Here is a 19964-nt window from a genome sequence, read left to right on the forward strand (position 1 = left end):
TGTATGCAACCTTCCTCCTCTTTAGCAGCACAGTAATTGCTGTTGGCTTGTTCTACAGCATCTTATCTGTCAGAATTGGGCTGCGTGGGAACCAGAACTCCATCCTAAGTGAAACTCGACAAAGAATGTTTTTTATGCTCAAGGGTGTTCTCTTCTCCTGGCTAAGGCCAAATTGTAGAAATCTTTGAGAACTACACGGAGTTGTGAATTTCCTGCATTGTTCAGGGGGTTGGACTAGGTCCCTTCCAACTCTATGATTCTAAGTTAAAAGAAAAGCTACGGTAATTCATTCTTTGCATGTTTGTTAATATTTGGAGCACAGGTGATACTTTTTTCTTAAATAATTATGAATGTTTAAATATGACCATCTGATGCTATAGAAGTGGCTTCTTGGAAGCTAGTACAGTTTTGGTGGTGATAGGGGAAATGATGGCAAGCTATTAATTGTTTTCTTCTATCCTTGCTTAGTATTTTAGGCATCTCCTAAAAGGAGTTGAATCTCCAACACGCAATGCCAGATTCAACAGGTGAGTGTATTACATCTGACTGTGCACGAATGCAAAGCTAAACATTTTAATCCACTGAATTTGTAAAAATTCAGTTTTCTAGATTTGAGAACTAATATGTTGAGATTTTAGAATTAAGGTCTTGAAAGAGCAATTATGTCTTCACAATGTCCTGTCTTTTGTAATCCATGGGCTTTCTTCTGATGATATGCCAGACGATGGGTTGGGGACTGAATATGAGCCATGTATTTTTCATTTTTCTCTCTTACTTGGGGCTATTCTTTCAATTTCCTCTTAGTGTTAGTTATGGCATGTTGTGATGTGGGATGATTAACACTTTCTCTCCTAACCAAAGTGGAAAACCTACATCTAGGTGTGGTTTTCAGTTTTATCTTGCAGAAGTTCTAACTATAATTTGCTCACTAGGACCTCTTGCCAAACTAGGGCTTTGCACTACAAAGGAAATATTGGGGAGGGGGAGCTGAGTCTAATGCTTATTTCTGAAGCTGCAAGCCAATCTCATGGAGCTATTGGAGAATTTTCACAGGCAGAAGAGAGCGGGGATCATTATTGATTCCCCCTGCCCTGCAGTAGACCTCCCGATTTCTTGTTATGCTGTTCTTGGAGGTCCCCTTTCTGCAGAGCAATGTATTTTTAGCTGCAGGGATGGGCAGGGTGGGGAAAGATAGTTGAGCCCTGGAGACAGAAGCTCCCTTCCATCTGCAGAAGTTTCTGGGAGATCCAAACCAGTGTTAAAATAAACAAACAAAAAAACAGAAGCACTGAGGTCCTAAAAAGAAAACCGATGAAGAGCTTATACAGACAACATGACATATCCTTGGGCAATTCCTTAATCTCTGTTTGGCTTTACATACATTTTCTCTATAAAAAGGGATTTTTTTCAGATAGTGTTTCATATTAAATGCATAATCAAAAGCCACTCTGTAGGTTTTGTAGGCAATATAGCTAGACATTCTGCCCTTCTAAATAGGAAGCTTACAACCAGGAAGCCAAGGCAGGCACTGCCCAATGGAGATGCTGTGCTTGCTGCTTCAGTTAGACTCAGCTAAGGAAAGTGGTCAGCTGACATTACTGCCTGTCTGAGTGTGATCAAGTAGTGCTCAACATTTAATATGCGGTCTGCCCTGAGCCCCTGTGTGTATATGAGCTGAAATAGTATATAGCTCACCATGCCTTGAATGTAGGGATGGGGCCACTCGCTCATGATACCATTTTTCGGCCTGACGGAGCCTTTTGGATGGCTGCTTAAATAGCATCTGTTTATGGCAGCACAACAGTTGATGTTCTCCCCCCATCCCCAGTTTCCCCGTTTTTACAGCTTGCATTGTTGTGACTGCAGAGAAATGAGAGTTCTCAACAAAAAAACGACAGTGAGAAGAAACTCTGCACATTCAAATACCACATCTGCCACCAGTTGTTAGAGAGTGGGGAGAGGTGCCTTCCTTGCTGTGACACTCCTGTAGACTCAGGCGTCCTTGGAAAGTACCCTCATAAGCAGCTGCCGCCACTCAGGAACCCCATGAAAGCATCTCGCACCGAGAAAATATTCTTGTAGTGCAGTACTAAAATAATAACCAAAGTGATAGGATAGAAACTCTAGAAAATAACCTTCTACTAATCATTTGTGAACCACATGTGCAGCCTGGCATATAGGGAAGAGATTCACAGAAATATCTTAGATGGTCCTAAATAAAGGCAAAAATAAATCTCTATGAAAAATACGGGGGGGGGGGTGGAACCACACAAGAACCATAGCACAGAGCATTCCAAAAGAAAAGAAATAATATAGTTGAATTAAGTAGACTAACTATACTTTAGATACTGTAGTAGGGTCTTCAGAGCACGTGTAGAGTTCCTTGCAGAACAAGATGCTGGAGGAGTGTGTAATCCCTACTCAGCATCCTGTGGACTCCAGTTTCCACAGAACACCAAGGAAAATCCAAAGTGTCCAGATGTTTATAGTCAATGGAATCTGACCTAAGTCAGCCTCCTCTCTTAAAAGTGGTAAGATGATTTATCCAATCCCATTCAACACCTCATTTCTGATGTCAGAGGGTAGTATTAACAATCAAATTCTTACAAAATATAGTCCCATCCCTACCAAGCATCTGCTAATGGTTCTGAACCAATGGGCTAAAAGGGATTAAGTTTGGCAGGATGGGCTAATGTTCAATTAAACGAATTCTGATGTAAGGTCCAGGATCCCAGCCACTCTAGGTGGCACTCTTGCCCTAGTAAGGTTTCACTGTTTCTGTCACAGCATTGTTATGGCTGAAGTTTCCCAAATATTTTGTCTGTTTAGCTGTGACCAAAAATTCTGCTAACCTCAGACTGATTTTTCTATATGAGTTGGGATTGAGAGCACCAGGTAGCTAGGGAGTTTCATCTGCTGCTGCTTCAAGTGAGTTCACAGTAGGGTTTTTTTTTTCTTTCTGTTTTCTGCTGGCAGCAGAAGGAAGCCTCATTTGCATGTATTTAGATTAGCCTGGTGTGTGTAATTGGCAGTGATGTAGCCCTCTTGCACTTTGTGGCAGGTAGACCTTGCTGTTCAGTCCCTTGAACATTGGCAGCTCTTTTCACGGGAGTTCCAAAACGGCTCTGGGCAGAGGAATTATTTCCTGTTTTCCCAGGAGGAATGTTTTTGGCAGGTTTGCCTTACATAATCACACATTTGTTTCTTTTTCCTGTGGCTCTTGAAAGTATCAAACTGTTCACTTGTCAGTTTCATTCCTGTAGAAGTTAATTTTTCTTTAGCTGCTTGTTTCACATACCTGTTTAGTGCAAACATGTAACTCGTGATATCGTTGCAGGAAGTGCATTTTCTTTGATGGATATTAAAGCATCTAAACTTCTCAAAAAGCTTTGGTTGGTTGAATAGTCAAGACCAATTTTGCACAGATATATAATTCTACTGATGGCTCAGGGCATATGTGAGGAGGCGGGAAGTTTGCCTTCCTCTCTTCACAGCAAATCCCTGTATAGGTTGACTTTAACATATGGGAAAAGAGCAGGTGGTTTTATCCTCAGAGCAAGACTCGAGTCAGGCCCAGGGTGACTTAACTGCATACCCTTTACCCGCGGCAACTATCCTGCAAGTGTTTATGCTGAGTTGGTGCCTGGAAATACATAAGATTCAGGTGGGTAGCCAAGATACTATGAAGTAGCAAAACAAAGGCCGTGTCCACATGAGGAATCTGCCTCTGGACAACGTCTGGTTGCTGACGTTTTTGAGCCCCTTCCACATGACATCACTTGCATCCCAAAGCTGTCTAGGGCCTGGCTCGAGTTTAGCCCAGATTTGCCTCAGGATGAGGGAAATTGCAAAAAGTGGATTTGCCACTCTTTCTTGCATCCCATCAGCGAGCAACCAGAGGCATGGAGGGGGAAACGCACAAAAGTCTCATTAGCACCTGCCCTTCCTTCTCCATGTCCTGCTGCAAGAATTACGTGGTCCGCGTTGCTTTTTAAAAAATGCCTTTAAAAAAATTAATCTCAGGGCTTGGGGTGAGGGGGAGAAAGTTTCAGTCCAGAAGAGAACTGCTGTGCTGTGATTGGTGGCTCGTTGTAATTGACAAGCCAAGGTGCAGGGGACAGAAGTTTGGCTTGTTTTCCCTTGCAGCCTCATCATGAGGCAAAAAGCCACGACAGGGCAGAGGGAAAATATGGGAGGGGTCTCTTGTATGGAGGGCTGCAAACATGAGGTTTACCATCCTGCGTTTGCAAGTAGGAGGCCACACACATTTTGCCCCTCCTTGCAGAAATGGTCAGTGTTTGAGTCCAGTGGCAACCTTAAGACCAAGAAAAGTTTTATTCAAGGTGTGGGCTTTTGTGTGCACGCGCCCTTCATCAGACTGAAAAAAAGCCTTGAATAAAACTTAGTTGGTCTTAAAGGTGCCATTAGGCTCAAATGTTTGTCTTTTAGTGGTGCTAGAGATGAGCAGGGAATTTTTAAAAGTCTGCCACTCATTCAGGAGCACTTGGAAAATAGAAAAGCTCAGAAGCGGGGTTGTGTTACGTTGCCAGGTCCTTCCTAGCCACTTGCAGGGGATGGGGGGACTTGCCTGGAGAAAGAGAAAGGCTCAGGCTTTAGTTCCCAGCATCACGCAATAAGTGACATCATCACACCAGTGATGCCCAGGTGACACTTGTATTTAGGCAAAAAGTCAATGGTAAAACCAGCTTCTACTGTAGTGCTTTTGCAACTTAAATGTCGCCTGGGTGTCACTGGTGTGATGATGTCACTTCCTGTGCAATGGCAGCAACCAGGTCTGGAGGGGACCTCCGCCATGGGATCTGGCAACCTTGGGTTGGGTGGATGATGACCACAAATTTTAGCTGGCGCCAAAGGTCAGTTAATCTGTCTGAACCTGCAAGTCGAAATTGCTCACTGGAGTGGACAGTCTGTTCCGTCTCCTAGTTTACCTGTTTATGGTTGCATTTTACCAGATTTGGATCTGGCTTACATTGTCTTTCCTTCAGCAGCCATTTTTACCTCTGAATAGTAGATGTTGGAGATTGTTGAACCCTCCTATGGAAGAGGGAGAAAGGCAAGATTTCACTTGATTCCCACTGGTCCTCATGGCCCCCAGTTGCATGGCATTTTGTCCATGTGGGTCCCACCATCTCCAGTATGAGTTTTTAATGGGTTAAAAAGTTGCTTTAGCAGGAAGTGGGGGAACACTGAGAAAAGTAGTGTAAATTGGTAGATTACAGCTTTCACAACTTTTTTGGGTGCCAGGTACCTCTTAACTGATCTAGAAGGTCCATGTTCCATTCGTGGGCTTCTAGCCAAACAGTATAGAATAGAACAGATCTGTAACAATCATTTGCCTGTCTTCATTAAAAGAAGTTAGCTTTTAAAAAATTCCAAAATGCTAAAAAGGACTGGTGGATTCTATGCCTGTTTTTTGCTCTTCCCTTGCTCTTTTGCCTCACTCTCTTCTAGGTCTCTCCTCATTTGTCCGCAATGCTCTCTCTTCTCACCTCTAATGTGTTCTTTTCTTGTCCACCCTCTATTGCCACTGCTTGTCTCTTCATGTGCCTGACTTGTTCTGATGTACTTTCCCCACTTGTGAGATCTGAGCTGCTGCTGTCCTGATCTGAACAGGCTTTGTTTGCTGCATGCAGGGACAGAGAAAGAGGAAGCAGTAGGTTTACGTCTGTCATTGCTCTCCTGTGTCCCATCTGTGACATTTCCAGCCTGGTCTGAGCAGATATGGTTGGTCTCATCAGGCAGTTGGGTGGTAGGAGGTGCTGCTGGCTGGCTCCAGGCCAAGCCTGTCTGCCACTTTCTCCAGCCTGACCACAAACCTAAGGACCACTGCTATGATGAAAAAGAAGGCTTTATTGGGGAAGGTAACAGGGTAGCCAAACTAAAGGGCTGACATTCCCAACTTACAGGGTTTTGTTTATTATATGCTTAAGAAAAGTGTGTGTCTGCTGCTTTCGCTTGTTTCCATTGATATTAAAATATTTGAGGTATATTTTTGCCATGCTAAATTTGCTCTCTTCAGTCATGGCTACACCTATCCAATAGCATTGTAAACTTTTTTTTTTCCTGCCCAGCCCCATTGGTTCTTTGACAGCTGCCTGTTAAAGACAAAGGATCCTTTCCAGGGGAGAAAACTGCAACCCTCCTGCAGAACAGTTTCATGGTTTGCAGAAACCAGGCCTTTGCTTATCTGGGCTCAATAGGCTGCTGTAGCCTTTTATGGTTCCTGTTCAGATAAATGCATGGCATTTTGGCTTAACTTTGAGCAACCATGACTGAAATGAAACAGGACTTGGCTAGCTTTTAATGGTTTATTTCTCTCTAAGGTGCGTGTGAAACATCTGCTTGTCTTTGCGGTGTCCCAGTTCTGGATTTAGGACACTTTAAAGACAAAACAGATCTCCTGGTTTGGACTGTGCACACTGAGGGGGGGGGCAGCTGTTCTAAGGCAGCATGGTTTGTGTAAAATAGGACTGTTTCTCTCCATTTTCTTCTCTTCTGGACTTGCGGGGGTAATATTATTTGCCTGTTGTTGCAGAAGTAGCCTCAGTTTGGATGACTTTCGGTAAGTCAAGCTGACGCGCCATCCCTGTTGCCTGCTTTACACTGCACCTATTTGTGACCCTCTCATACTGCCTTTATAACAACGAGCTTTAGGACCTATGTTTTCTAATGACTTCAAAGCGGAATTAATGTTGCAGTCGCCTAAGAAACTGCACATACCTGTCATTTATAAAGTTAAGGGGGGAAATTACGTTGTTTGTTTTTAATGCCTAGTGTTATTCAAACATCAGTTTTCTTAACTCTAGAAATATGTCACTTAGCATTCTTACAGATCTACTACCTCGAGGGGGGGAGCAATTTTGTGTCTGGTATATATACAATCTAGCTATACAGTGTGAGCCTATTAAATATGTGAAAATGTATTCCATATCAAGCTTTTAAGAAAGAATACAAATGCACTAGTCATCAGGATGGTTAAATCTATCTGAAAGTTCTTTTTTCTTTGGTAGTAGTGCTAGATGTACAGTTCTGTGCTGTTTTTCATCAACAGAACATATATAATCTATTAGTAGTCTCTTTCCTCCGCCCCTTTTAAGGAAGAGGGGTACAGATAATCATTCCTTACCTCTACTATCCCTTTCTAAAACCATTTTCAACAGGAAGTATATTTTGCTTCCTACCACCCCATTCCTTGGGTTTCTAGAGTAAGAAATAAAGTTGTCTGGTGTAAGGGCAGTATACCAACGTGCATGCATTAATATGCCATATATGTTGAATGCATGGCTGTAGAGAAAAATGCAGGCTTTGTGGCTAATGTCTCTGTTTCACTTAAATGTGCTGGCTTTTGGATGATGTGTTTATAAATGGCTCCCCACAAGATTGTAAACTCTGAATAAAGCTGTTGTGTTGGGTGTAGGTATCTGTCTCATTAGTGATTGCACTTTGTTCTGATATAAAGAGCCATTGGCTGGCACAGGAGGCGGTTCCACTTCTTGAAAAACATCTTGTACCAGAGGAAAGTGCTGCTCTTCACAGAATGAATCCACAGGATCCATTATGTTTAGGACAAACTGTTTTCTTAAGCTAACAGATTTCACCTGCTTCCAATTTGTTCCATAGTTTTAATTAGTCCATGTCCTTTACTGTAGCTTGCTTTTCAAGTTGGTCAGGATCTTTCTCATATCACACATGATTGCTTGGCTGAAGTTTAAACAGTGTGCTAAGCATGGCGCATCAAGCACATTTTGCCTTTTGAGTCGCTGTGCTGCAGCATGAACGGACAATCATGGTAATTGCTCATCATGACAGGTTCTCTTTTTGTGTTTGGTTGCAGAAGATGCTATAGTAAGAAAATAGTAGTTTCCTCCACCATGTAGAGCTTAACTGTTGTCTTAGAGAAGCCTTTCTCAACTTTTTCACAACTGAGAAATCCCTGAACCATTCTTCAGGCTTTGTGAACCCCAGAAGTGGCACGATTGTGCAGAATATGGTTGGGAAACAGAGATGGGTACATGCCCACCCCCTCCTGGCCCATCTTTGGCCAGTTTTTGGGGGGAGGGTCAACATGACCATGACATATATGGTCATTTCACCCAATAAGTATTTAACAAATTTATATATATATATCTAAATATATATATAAATTAGCTCCCACCCTTTCAGGAAACCCTTCCAAGGCTGTCAAAAAACACTTGAAACCCTGGTTGAGAAAGCTTGTCTTAGAATGCATGAAAAGAAACATTTTTTCAGGTCTGTAGTAATACATATTTCTGAAGTATACATTAAAGCCATTTCCTAACTTTCCGTCAAATACTGAATGGTGGAGAGGGCTTTGCTAACAAGAGCAGCCTTAATTTTCAAAAGGATAATTTGTGCAGACAGAAAACTTCCACTGGTGTCCAAAATGCTCTTTATTTCCTCTATAAAATTGAACTGCAACTATTCATTGCACCAAAGTAAGCAAAGTGTTTGGATTTTTCAGAGCCTCTGCACATGACTCTTATGCGCAAAGAACTTCCTTAATTGTTTCTGTTAAGTACCCTGATTTTCTCTACTCGGCGTGTACTATGTATTTTTTATTGTACATAGGAGCACTCAGAAAAAAGGAGAATCCTTTGGGATCAGCAAAATAGGCAGCAAAATCAAAGGAGTTTTCAAGAGCACCACAATGGAAGGATCTGTGCTGCCCAATTATGGTCTGGCTGAAGGCGAGGATGACTTTGTGAGTAGGTTCTTTTGTCCTGATGGTTCTGACAGGCGTGGTTGTCCCTTTTCCTCTCATCTGCCCTCTTAGCCCATGTTGTTATTATTATTATTATTAGATTTCTAGCCCGCCACTTCCCTAAGGCTCGCAGCGGGTGACAACATGTAAAAACCCCATAAATAGGTGGCTGCCTTTGTGCCTATGCATTTATTTATTTATTGCACATAGGTCCAATGCAAAGGTCATTATGAAAATGTTCAGTGGGATGGGTGCTCATGTCTTGCAAGTGTGTGGCTGTGAGTCTTATTTTCCCACTGTGTATTGCCATCATCATCAGAACTAGCCGACGGTCCCGTTTAATCGAGCCATTGTTTTTCTGTGAAAAACAAGAATTTTCCTGATGATCTAAGGGAGGATGAACTTCTAAAATGAAAAGGAAATGTGGCATTTGTCAGCGGCATGCCTGGCTTTTAAATGAATCCTTGAGACCACTGACTTTGGAAATATAGTTCTGCCTGCATTTTTAAAAAGCCAAATTGTGTAACTTCATTTAATTATATTATAAATACATATGTGCATGCATTTTAAAAATGTTTTCTGTTTTTTCTGTTCACTGCCTTAGGGACCCTGAAATGTGGGTAGAAAGGCAACATGAACAGTTTTTTAAAAACAAATAAAAGGATATCCGCTCTATCTACAAATGGTTTATTATGTCAAGTACAGTTTTAACTTTACTGTGCTTGATGCAGTTTGGTAAAGGAAGTACAGATTATTAAGCATCTGCAAGTGATAATATTTGGGATGGGGACGTCTTATTTTCAAAATTTCTGCCACTGTTTCTGTGTTGGGCTACTAGCAGAATTTTACTTCAATTAAAGTGTGTCTTTCTCACAGAGACTCTAGTTTTTCGATACTTAAGCTTTTGCAAAGCCACTACTATTTAATACCGTAAATAACTGTTCATAGCAGGTCATTGTTTGAATTTGAAGCAAGCCAAAATTATGTACTTTGTGCTTTTGTAAGAAATGCATTAACTAAATCACAAGTTCTGTCTTTTATTTTTATTCATTCAATTTATATATTGCCCCTCACTACGATGTCTCGGGGCGATGTACGAAGGACCAGTAAAGTTGGGACATACATTGAATTATTTTTTAACAGTGTAAACAAATCAAAATCAATGATAATAATCAACATCAAAACATAATTTGGAAACAATGAACAGGAACTGCAGTAATTTGGAGAGGAGGAGACCAGGAGGTTTTATAATGTGTCAATAGAGTTTCCTGAGAGAGATGGAGCTGGTAGCAGGGAGGTCTCCCGCTGCTGTTTTCAGCCAAAGGCCTGGTGGAAGAGCTCTGTTTTGCAGCCCCTACAGAACTATCTAATCTCATTGGGGAGCTCATTCCACCAGATTGGAGCCACCGTTGAGAAACAACATACACAGCTTCCTTCAGGAAATTGATGGTAGACTTGAGTTTTGCTTCTGGGAGACATACAGCCTGAGTTCTTTTGGAAGAACATTAGGAAGTCCAAAAGGAAATTTGATCAAAATGTTCTTTGAGTGTTTGAATCTTTCGCTGCAGATTGAAGAAGGCATTATGGTAATGGAAGACGATTCTCCTGTGGAGGCAGCTAGTACTCCAAATACGCCTCGCAATCTGGCAGCTTGGAAAATCAGCATTCCCTTTGTGGACTTTATTGATGACACCCCTATGGAGAGAAAAGAGAGAATACCAGTATTTTGTATTGATGTGGAGAGGAATGATAGAATGGCAGGTAGGCTTTCCAAAAAAACAAGAACAACATTGTGGGTGCCCTAGTGTGCTCATCTGGTCCTGGTGAGATGTATGCTTTCTTTGCATCTCTCATTTTATATTCAGTAGTGTTTCCAAGATGTGTTGCACTCTTTGCAAACATGAGGGAGAACATAAAGTACGTGACTATCTAGAACGGAATGTTGCATCCATTTGGATATCAAGGATAGTATTTGCATTATTTAAATCTTTTTTTTAGTTCTGCGACAGGTCACTGTTGACATCATCAGTTTGTAATAAGGGGTTTCTTCTACTATCTTATATGTTTCCCTTTGAACCCCTTTCAGGCTGGATAGAGGGTTAATCTTATATCTGTATGTATTTGCAGTTGGGCATGAACCTGAACGCTGGTCAATCTACAGAAAATACCTTGAATTTTATGTCCTCGAGTCAAAATTAACAGAATTTCATGGTAAGATTTTGTGTGTGTGTGCATGCATACATTCATAAAACACTCTATGTATGAAAATTTGAGAGAGTTTTATAGTAGATTTCAGTTACAGTAATTTTATGAGTTTGAAACTTTCAGGCACATTTCCTGATGCCCAGCTTCCTTCAAAGAGGATCATTGGGCCAAAAAACTTTGAATACTTACAGTCAAAGAGAGAAGACTTCCAGGAATATCTACAGGTAAGAAGAACTGCTGCTGTCTTGTTGCAACCCCAGTTCCTGTTCAGGGAGGGGATATTAAGGAGCATCACGAGGGGCAAACTGCTAGGAGCTGTACTGCTAAACCCATTCCAGAGCCATAATTCACAATTGCATTAAGAGGTCTTCATCCATTTTCTATATTATATTCCTGTTTTCTAGATTATATTAATCAGCTGCTATGTGTATAATATTTTTCCTATAGTTGTGATTTCTGATAGCTTTGTGCATAAGTGCATTTGCAATATTTGCCTAACATAACCTGAAAATTAATCACTGAAATTCTTATTGTTGGAAAGGAGGTAATTTTAGCGTCATGCTCTTGTTCTTCTTTGTGTCTTTTTCTAAGAAACTGGCGCAGCATCCTGAGCTAAGCAACAGCCAGCTTTTAGCTGACTTCTTGTCCCCGAATGGTGGAGAGACTCAGTTCCTTGAAAAAATATTGCCTGATGTAAATCTAGGTAAGAGCTGTAACCGAAAAATAATTCCCAGATAGAATTGTCTGACTTTGATTTGTATGGATAACTTAAACCTTTTTGTTGTGGTTTCTTGCATGTGCACAACAATTTGCTTCCATTCCAGAACCATGATAATAAGTTCTTTACAAAAGTGTCTTTCCGCTCATAGGGGAATCTTCTACTCGTGATAGACCCCCTTTGGATCCAACCTCTTATCCAAACCTGCCAGTACAAAAGTGGGGCTTGTGCATAGTTTTCAGCTGCACGCATGCATCATTGTCTATAAGTGATTTAACATAAATTCACTGACGTGCTGAAATATTTGGGTTGGCCTCCTTTCTGCCAACACAAGATGCAGACTCTGCTGGTGCAAGAGAGAAAGGGGCAGTTTTGATTGCTTTCTCCTCCCTCCTCATTTGTTGCATCTGTTTTTTATTCATGAGGATTCCCACGACCCCTTTGCTGCTCACAGCTGGCTGCTGGGAGAAGGGGAAATTGGGAGACATTTCTCTCCCATAGAGCTTTTTGTTTTTGAGTAAATATTCTGCGGGTTCTTTTCTTAGCTTTCTAAGACATAGTTTACCAGAAGGGAGACTATAAACCCAGAAAGCAATTCAGTTATTCTGGGGGCAAAAGAACACAGGGCTTTCACATTGGAAAAAAGCAATAAAATGAATAGAATATGCGGTGTTATTGAGGTTGATATCATAAGTTACTATGAACATGCTTTTAGATCTTGAGGCGGATTTTTAAAAAATCTTTGAACAGCATCCCCCTTTTTCCACACGAACTCTATACTCCACACACACCATGAAAATACCATATTTTTGAATGTTCCTTTCACCTTCAAAAGTGGATTAACAGTTATTTAGGGCAGTGGTCCCCAACCTTTTTATCACCGGGGACCACTCAACACTTGACAATTTTACTGAGGCCTGGTGGGGGGGGGGGGTAGTTTACTCCTCTACTCTCAACCACTGCCCTAACGCTCTCTGATCACTATGGTAATGTTTAAACATCCCTTCAGAATCAGATTCAGACACGCCACAACAATGAACATAAGGAACATTTTATTTTCATGGAAATTTTAACTCATGACAATGACAAATCAATGGGAACCCTGAGCTTGTTTCTCTGCAACGAGATAGTCCCATCTGGGAGTGATGGGAGACAATGACACCCGAAGTGTGTTGTAAAGGGCCGTGGGGGGGGGGGGATGAAGTAAAGGGCTGTGGGGGGGGAGAAGGCGTCCTTCGCGGCCCACCTCCAATTAGTCGACAGACCACATGTGGTCCGCAGCCCACAGGTTGGGGATCGCTAATTTAGGGGACTGCTTTTCAGCATCCACACATGCAAAGTTCCCTTCAAGAAGAAGTTGGTTCCTTTACCCCGCTTTTCACTGCCTTAAATTGGCTTACTTTTCCTCTCCCCACAACAGAAATCCTGTGAGGTAGATGAGGCTGAGAGAGCCCTAATATTACTATTACTGCTTGGTCAGAACAGCCTTATCGGTGCTGTGGGGTGCCCAAGGTCATCCAGCTGGTTGCGGGTGGAGGAGGAGCGGGTGGAGGAGGAGCGGGGAATCAAACCCAGATTAGAAGTCGGCGCTCCTAACTACTGCACCAAGCTGCCTCTCAGATTGAACTAGTTGGGCTGTTTTCTGTTTGCTCTAATTCATTTATACACACAGTGGTTCTAGATCTTCTAATGCAAATTACGTGTTTCCCTTTTGTGTGGGATAAATGGCTGCATAAAGAATGCATAAAGAATGTGCCCTTCAAAGAAACCAAGAGGCAGGTACAGGGGGTTGGATCAAGGCCTCCCTTGTGCAAGGAGAAGGCAACTTGTGTAAGTTGTGATGTTGAAAAAACAAAATCTTTTTCTTTTCTTTTTTATGCCACTGTTATGCAGGTAAAATTATAAAATCTGTTCCAGGGAAACTAATAAAAGAGGTGGGTAGAGTTGATTCATTTTATAATTAGTGTCTTTTCCTGATAATTTATTAAGGACTGAAACTTGTCCATTACAGCTGTTTTGTTTAATTTCAGAAAGGCCAGCACCTGGAACCGTTCATTGTAAATTTTATTAATTCCTGTGAATCTCCCAAGCCTAAACCAAGTAGACCAGAGATTACAATTCTCAGTCCTACTTCTGAAAATAATAAAAAGGTACGCTATGCCTGCCAGAATGAAATTGTTCAATAATAAATATGTATTTTATTTAAGTATCATCTCCCACCTTCTCATTTATAGTGTACAGAATTCACCACACAAAATTACACCACACTTTCTTAAAAGTCACTAATAAAACTAAATAGGTCAGGCAATTAAAGGTGGGTGGGTTTTGTGTAATCTGTCCCAATAGCCATATTTCAACATGAACATTTCAGCTATATATTTCTTACCTGGGGAGTGGTTGGTGGCAGCGAGAAGTACAGGAGCCCAGGTCATGCCATGTTCATTTATTGACTTCATTTGTGCTCCACCTTTCTCCTCCATGAGGATTCCAAGCAGCTTATGTTGATCTCCTCCATTTTAGGCGTATAACAACCCTGTGAGATAACTAGGCTGTGTGACAACAGAGTTCCATTTGAACCTGGGTCTCCCAGATCCTAGTCCGAAACTAACAACTACAACACACAACACATTGGCCATATCAAGGGCACCAGGTGTGGCAGCTGTAGCCCAGATGTCAGTATCCAGACTGGTATCTACAGAGGTTTAGATTTTCTGGTCAGCAAAAGCTGGTGTTCTTGCCACAGTGCTTATCAGTCTGGCCGATGTTTGTATACCTAGGCAGTAGACACAATTACTTCTGAGCACCTTCTTCCCTCCAGCACAGCCCAGAAGGCCTGTTGGTTCACTGAGGAGCTAGGGGGGATATGTTAGTTGGGTAGGGGGTTGGAGCATAGAGAAAAACTCACAGTGAGTGTGACTAGATACAGGTGGGAACACACTGTCATGCCTAGTCTGTGGAAGTGAGCTGCCAAAGCTGTCCTCTACTCCCATTGTGCTCATCTGATGCCATTTTGCAGAGCTTTGCTAGACTTGAGATGAGCTCTTATCCCAGACCGCTGAGGATGGAAACATGGACGACATACAGGTCCTTTGTGACTTTGAGGTGATGCAGTTTGCAGATAAAATTGCTCACATCTGCCAAGACTTAGAGTCTGCAGCTGGTTCTGTTCAGTTTCAGGAGACTGTGTCTGGTATTAGGTGTATGGGTGATTTTCTGTGGATGAGACCTGAGGAGTGGACCAACTGCATATCAATGTACAGCCCATCATGTCTGTTGCCCTTCCTGGTTATTAGAGATGCCCTATGGCTTTCATGTTACAGTGTCTGATAGAGACTAGTCTTGCCCCTCGCCCCGCAAATGTTGTGTTCTCTATGTTCCATCTTTCAAAAGCGAGGCAGGTAGCAACCGGAGATAGGGCTTTTTCAGCAGTGGCCACTCATGTCTGAAGAATACATTTGTATCACCCATGTGACTTTATTTTAGGCATCAGGCAAAATCTTTTTCTAACCCAGGCTTTAAATTAGGGGTTGATTTTAACATCATTTTTTTATAGCCTGCAAACTGAGAGAAACTAATTTTAAGCTGCTCAGAATTTTGTGTTAATGCTTTATCTAGGTTTTAATTAATAACTTAAACATGTATCATCTTACTTGGTCAGCTGCCTTAGATTGGTTCCCTGGAGAGACACCATAGAATTGGTCTAAATAAAAATAACTGCATTACATGCATTCTGGGAAACTATCAGTGAGTATGCTCTTGGAACCTCCTCAGCAAATCTGTTACATAATGCTGAGTCTGGAAAAGATGGAAGGCACTGTTAAGGGGAATTGGTGAAAAAACATAAACTTGCCTCCAAAACTGCTTCAGGATAGGTGCAAAAGCTATCTCCTGGGAGTCAGTGAGGGACAGTTGATGATAGAGGGGACATTACAAAATCCTGATATTTGATTATAACTTCTGTTCAAATCGCCATGTTTTGTGAGGAATTGGTCCTTTTTCCTGCTTGGGCTGTCATACAGATATCGTTACCTGGAGATTTGTTATTGCTTAAGAAAAGTTCCACTCTTCAGTCAAAGCCAAGCAAACATTTATATTGGGAATCCATTCTGATGATAACTTTATATTTGTGCTTTAAAAAAAAAACTTGGTGGACTTTCTTGTTGTTTAATTTCAGCTTTTTAACGAACTGTATAAGAACAATGCAAACCGTGCTGAGAATTCAGAACGAAGACAAAATCAGAACTATTTTATGGAAATGATGACAGTGGAAGGAGTCTATGACTACCTAATGTACATTGGTGAGATATGACTTCTGCCTTCTTTTTTTCTGAGCATGATACATAACCTTGGTCAGGTTTGGCTACTAGTGCCCTATCTGTCCTCTGAACACCTAGCCATGGTGATCCATATGACCTTCCCTCCCTCTGACTGGGCAAAAAGGGTGTCCCTCAGCATTCTTCTCTGCAAGGGGACTGCCCCTACCAATGCACCCCTCTTTCCCCCAGGGCTTTGCACTCTGCTAGTTCCAATTTACTGGCCGTTCCTGGCCCCAAAGAGGCTTGCCTGGCCTCAACTAGGGCCAGGGCCTTTTCAGACCTGGCCCCTACCTGATGGAATGAGCTCCCGGGGAACCACAGCCCTGTGGGAGCTTTCAGCTTTTTGCAGGGACTGTAAGGTGGAGCTCTTCCAGCAGGTCTATGGTTGAAGCCAGTGCAGAGAAAAGATCTGTGGGCCCCCCCAAAGGAAGGGGCCCCCCACATTTTAACAGTGGTGGACAGCAGTTCTCCCCTAGTTCCCAGCATGGGTAGGTGGGAGGTTGATTTTCTGCTGTGCTTGTTATTGGAATCTGTGTCCTTGTTAATTGTTGTAATTTTAGCAGGGTTTTTAGGGGACTTTGTATCTTTATCTTGTAACTCCCCACGACCCGGCTCTGCCGAGAGTGCTGGGAAATAAATTATAACAATAATAATAATAATAATAATAATAATAGTAGTAGTAGTAATAGTAATAGGTTAAAAGTGAATTGATAGGAATTAACTTGTTGGTCATTCCCAGCTGCAGAGAAGCTTGGCTGGCCTTGACCCGGGCCAGATCCTTTTCATTCCTGGCCCCTACCTGGTAGAATGAGCTCCGAGAAGAGCTGCAGGCCCCTGGGAGTCTGCAGCATTCCGCAGGACCTCTAAGGTCTATGGTTGGGGTCAGTGCAGTGAGAAGATAGGATGCGCCCGCCTAAGGAAGGATGATTTACCACCATGTCTAAAAAACATTGGTGTGACTAGCAGATGTAGTCCCCCTGATGCCCTGCTGGCAATCACGCTGCTGTGGGGGGTGGGGGGAGGTTGAATTTTTACCACCATGTATTATTATTATTAGAGCCTCTTGTGGCGCATAGTGGTAAGGCCGCCGACATGCTGTCTGAAGCTCTGACCATGAGGTTGGGAGTTCGATCCCAGCAGCCGGCTCAAGGTTGACTCAGCCTTCCATCCTTCCGAGGTCGGTAAAATGAGTACCCAGCTTGCTGGGGGGTAAACGGTCATGACTGGGGAAGGGAATGGCAAACCACCCCGTATTGAGTCTGCCAAGAAAATACTAGAGGGCGTCACCCCAAGGGTCAGACATGACTCGGTGCTTATACAGAGGATACCTTTACCAGTTGTTGTTGTTGCCGTTGTTGTTGTTTGTTTGTTTTAATGAGATTTTTATTAGGGTTTTATTGTACTGAGGACTGATGTGGGAACCCACCACAAACTGCTTGTTGTGTGTGGCGGGAAATAAATAAAATCAAAGGTTCATGCCATTCTGGCTCTGTTGAATTTATCCATTAGAGTAAAATGCCTTTGTATTTCAGCTTGTGGACCTGTTGTATCTTTAACAAGATTTTTGTGCAAATGTGCTGTGGGATATGTGCCAACATCATAAAATTTTTATTTCCTTGTTCCAAGTTACCCTGGCGCAATGCCCATGTTGCATTATGGAAATAAAAAGTATTGTTGGCATCAGAGCAGAATCATAGGGCATAGGAAGATTCTTGTTCTGCTGCCTTTGTTGGGCTGTCTAAGGAGGTGGGGGAATCTCCACACTGAAGCTTGGAGCATTCTCTTTCTTGATCCACTCTGACACATGAGTGAATGGAGGAGAAGGGGGTAGGCTCTACTTTGTACACCAGTCAGGCAAGAAGGGTAACTGGTAGAGCTGCATTTCCTTTGGAACTCAAGGAGAAGTGAGGGAAAAGCTTTCTTTATAACAGTGTATGAGCTTGAGCTGCATTCTCTTAGGGTACACCTGCATGATTTTTCTCCCTCTATGTTTTCAACAAATCAAAGTGCACAAAAATAGATTTCTTGGGGAGAACAAGAGAAATGAAATTGCAAAACCAGGAGGTCAAGTTTTGTGCTGGGGCTAAAGACTCTGCAGTTTCCTGGCACATGTAGATAATGCAGTGCAAAAGATTACAATTCAGGGAGATAACTGAGGACAGAGGGAAGTAATCAGCTTTTCCACATACACACCCTACCGTATTACTTAACAGCATGTGACAGAATTCGAGCCACACTGCAACTGTTAGGTTTTAGTTTTCTGCACTCTTCCATCTTACTCCTGGTTTAACAGGAAAAGGAAATGAGCACAGGAGGTCACAGTTACAGAATAACTGTCATGCTGTGTCCGGGAAATCATATATTCTGGTCTACTCTGCAATCCTGAGAGACTGAATCACCCATAAACATACATTTAGCCCATACACAATTTTTCTGTGAGCCCTTTATGACTCAGGTGTTCATGTGTTGACCACACAGGAAAACGAGAAGCCAGCCTTGCTAGATGATTTCAAGGTCTAAAACTAGCATTCTGTTTCCAATAAGGGCTGTTATCAGGTGGATGCAGGCAACAGTTTCTGTTACTTAGAATAGTCTGCCTCTGTAGAGGGAGGCGTCATTCAGCTATCTTAGCTAGGACATGTTGATAGCCCTGTCTTCCATACCTGACAAATAACATACATATAACATGGGACTCTTGTTACTAATGTAAGTTTGGGAGAAGCTTTGAGGCAGCCTTAGAAGTTACTCTGAAATTTAAATTGAGTGGATTCAGACAAAGTGTGTTCACATTTATTAAATATGTTGTGATAAAACTTTACAGGTAGAGTGGTTTTCCATATCCCTGACCGGCTCCACAACATCATGATGGGAGGACGTATTCTTTTCAAAAACACCTTGGAGGAATACACAGACTATTATCTGCAGCGTAAGCTAGAGGAGCTCTTCCAAGAGCACCGTTTGGTGTCACTTATAACACTTTTGAGAGGTCAGTGTGAATTTGTGGTGTTGTAGCATAGTTTTCTGTGTAGTGCTGTGCTGAATTCTTACAACTTTAAACCCATTTAATTCAATATAACCCTGGACTTGAGTAGGATTGCACAGTTTGAGAATGATCCATCTAAGTAAAAGATAGTACTTAGTTCTGTGTCTTTGTGGACAGGGTTCTTTTTAAATGAACTGTCACCTGACAGTTTCAAACAGTGCTGCTTTATTCCCCCATATGATCTTTCTCAGGTTTTTTTAACTTTCTAAGTTGTGCCCCCTATAGAACTAAAGCAATATAGTACTGAATTGCTATAGCTTGAAATTGACTTCAGTGGAGTCACTGTAGCACGTGGTGCTGTATTGATTTAGTGCTATAGCACTCATTTTAGATGTTTTTTAAAGGCTGTGGAAGAGCACACACTGAAAAGGGGTGTGTGTGGGGAGCAGCATTGCAGGAAGCACAATGGACGTTTTCAGCAGCGCCCCACAGCAATTCAGAAGTGCAACAAAGGGGTAGGAAGTGGAAGAAAGCAGGCTCCCTCAAAAGCAGCTCAACTGCGCTTTGCTAACCTGATACAAGCAATTACTAATATAGGCCTGCCTGAAATGACAGGAGAAAAACCATTAGCAACCAGTTTCTAAAACTGAACACAAAGGCAGTTTGAGAGTGACTGGTCTTTCATTTCAGATGCTGTGTTCTGTGAGAACTCTGAGCCACGCTCCCTTCAAGATAAGCAGAAACGGGCAAAGCAGACTTTTGACGAAATGATGAAATACATTCCAGGTTCAGTGTTGATTATGATATGGCACAGTTTAGCAAGAAAAGAGACCGTGTAAATAAAATTCCATTGGGTTGAATGGCGCATTTTCATGTAAATGCCCTATATGTCATAGTCTTCCAAGTACTGGCCTTCAAAAGGAAGGAACATAGTTATTGGAAGCAGGGTCTTGAAGCAGGGTCTTTGGTCTTGAATGTCCTGCAGTGACATTCTCCATT

The 19964-nt window shown here is 42.1% G+C and overlaps 1 protein-coding gene across 4 annotated transcripts in view; it reads left to right on the forward strand.

The window, feature by feature from the left end:
• Nucleotides 1-19964, forward strand: part of SNX14 (sorting nexin 14) — a 41979-nt gene that overhangs the window by 17208 nt on the left and 4807 nt on the right. For 2 of the 4 annotated variants that reach the window (XM_077305113.1, XM_077305132.1), the window contains exons 15-26: nt 469-527; nt 6557-6583; nt 8611-8743; nt 10312-10504; nt 10871-10954; nt 11072-11172; nt 11540-11651; nt 13560-13600; nt 13697-13816; nt 15841-15964; nt 18804-18968; nt 19656-19751. In XM_077305113.1, coding sequence (XP_077161228.1) covers nt 469-527; nt 6557-6583; nt 8611-8743; nt 10312-10504; nt 10871-10954; nt 11072-11172; nt 11540-11651; nt 13560-13600; nt 13697-13816; nt 15841-15964; nt 18804-18968; nt 19656-19751 — 1255 coding nt within the window. The remainder of the gene's footprint in view (nt 1-468; nt 528-6556; nt 6584-8610; nt 8744-10311; nt 10505-10870; nt 10955-11071; nt 11173-11539; nt 11652-13559; nt 13601-13696; nt 13817-15840; nt 15965-18803; nt 18969-19655; nt 19752-19964) is intronic. The other 2 variants (XM_077305122.1, XM_077305142.1) reach the window with 1 other exon arrangement.

This window comes from Paroedura picta, chromosome 1 (genome assembly GCF_049243985.1).
Source record: "Paroedura picta isolate Pp20150507F chromosome 1, Ppicta_v3.0, whole genome shotgun sequence".
Classification (NCBI taxonomy): Eukaryota; Metazoa; Chordata; class Lepidosauria; order Squamata; family Gekkonidae; genus Paroedura; species Paroedura picta.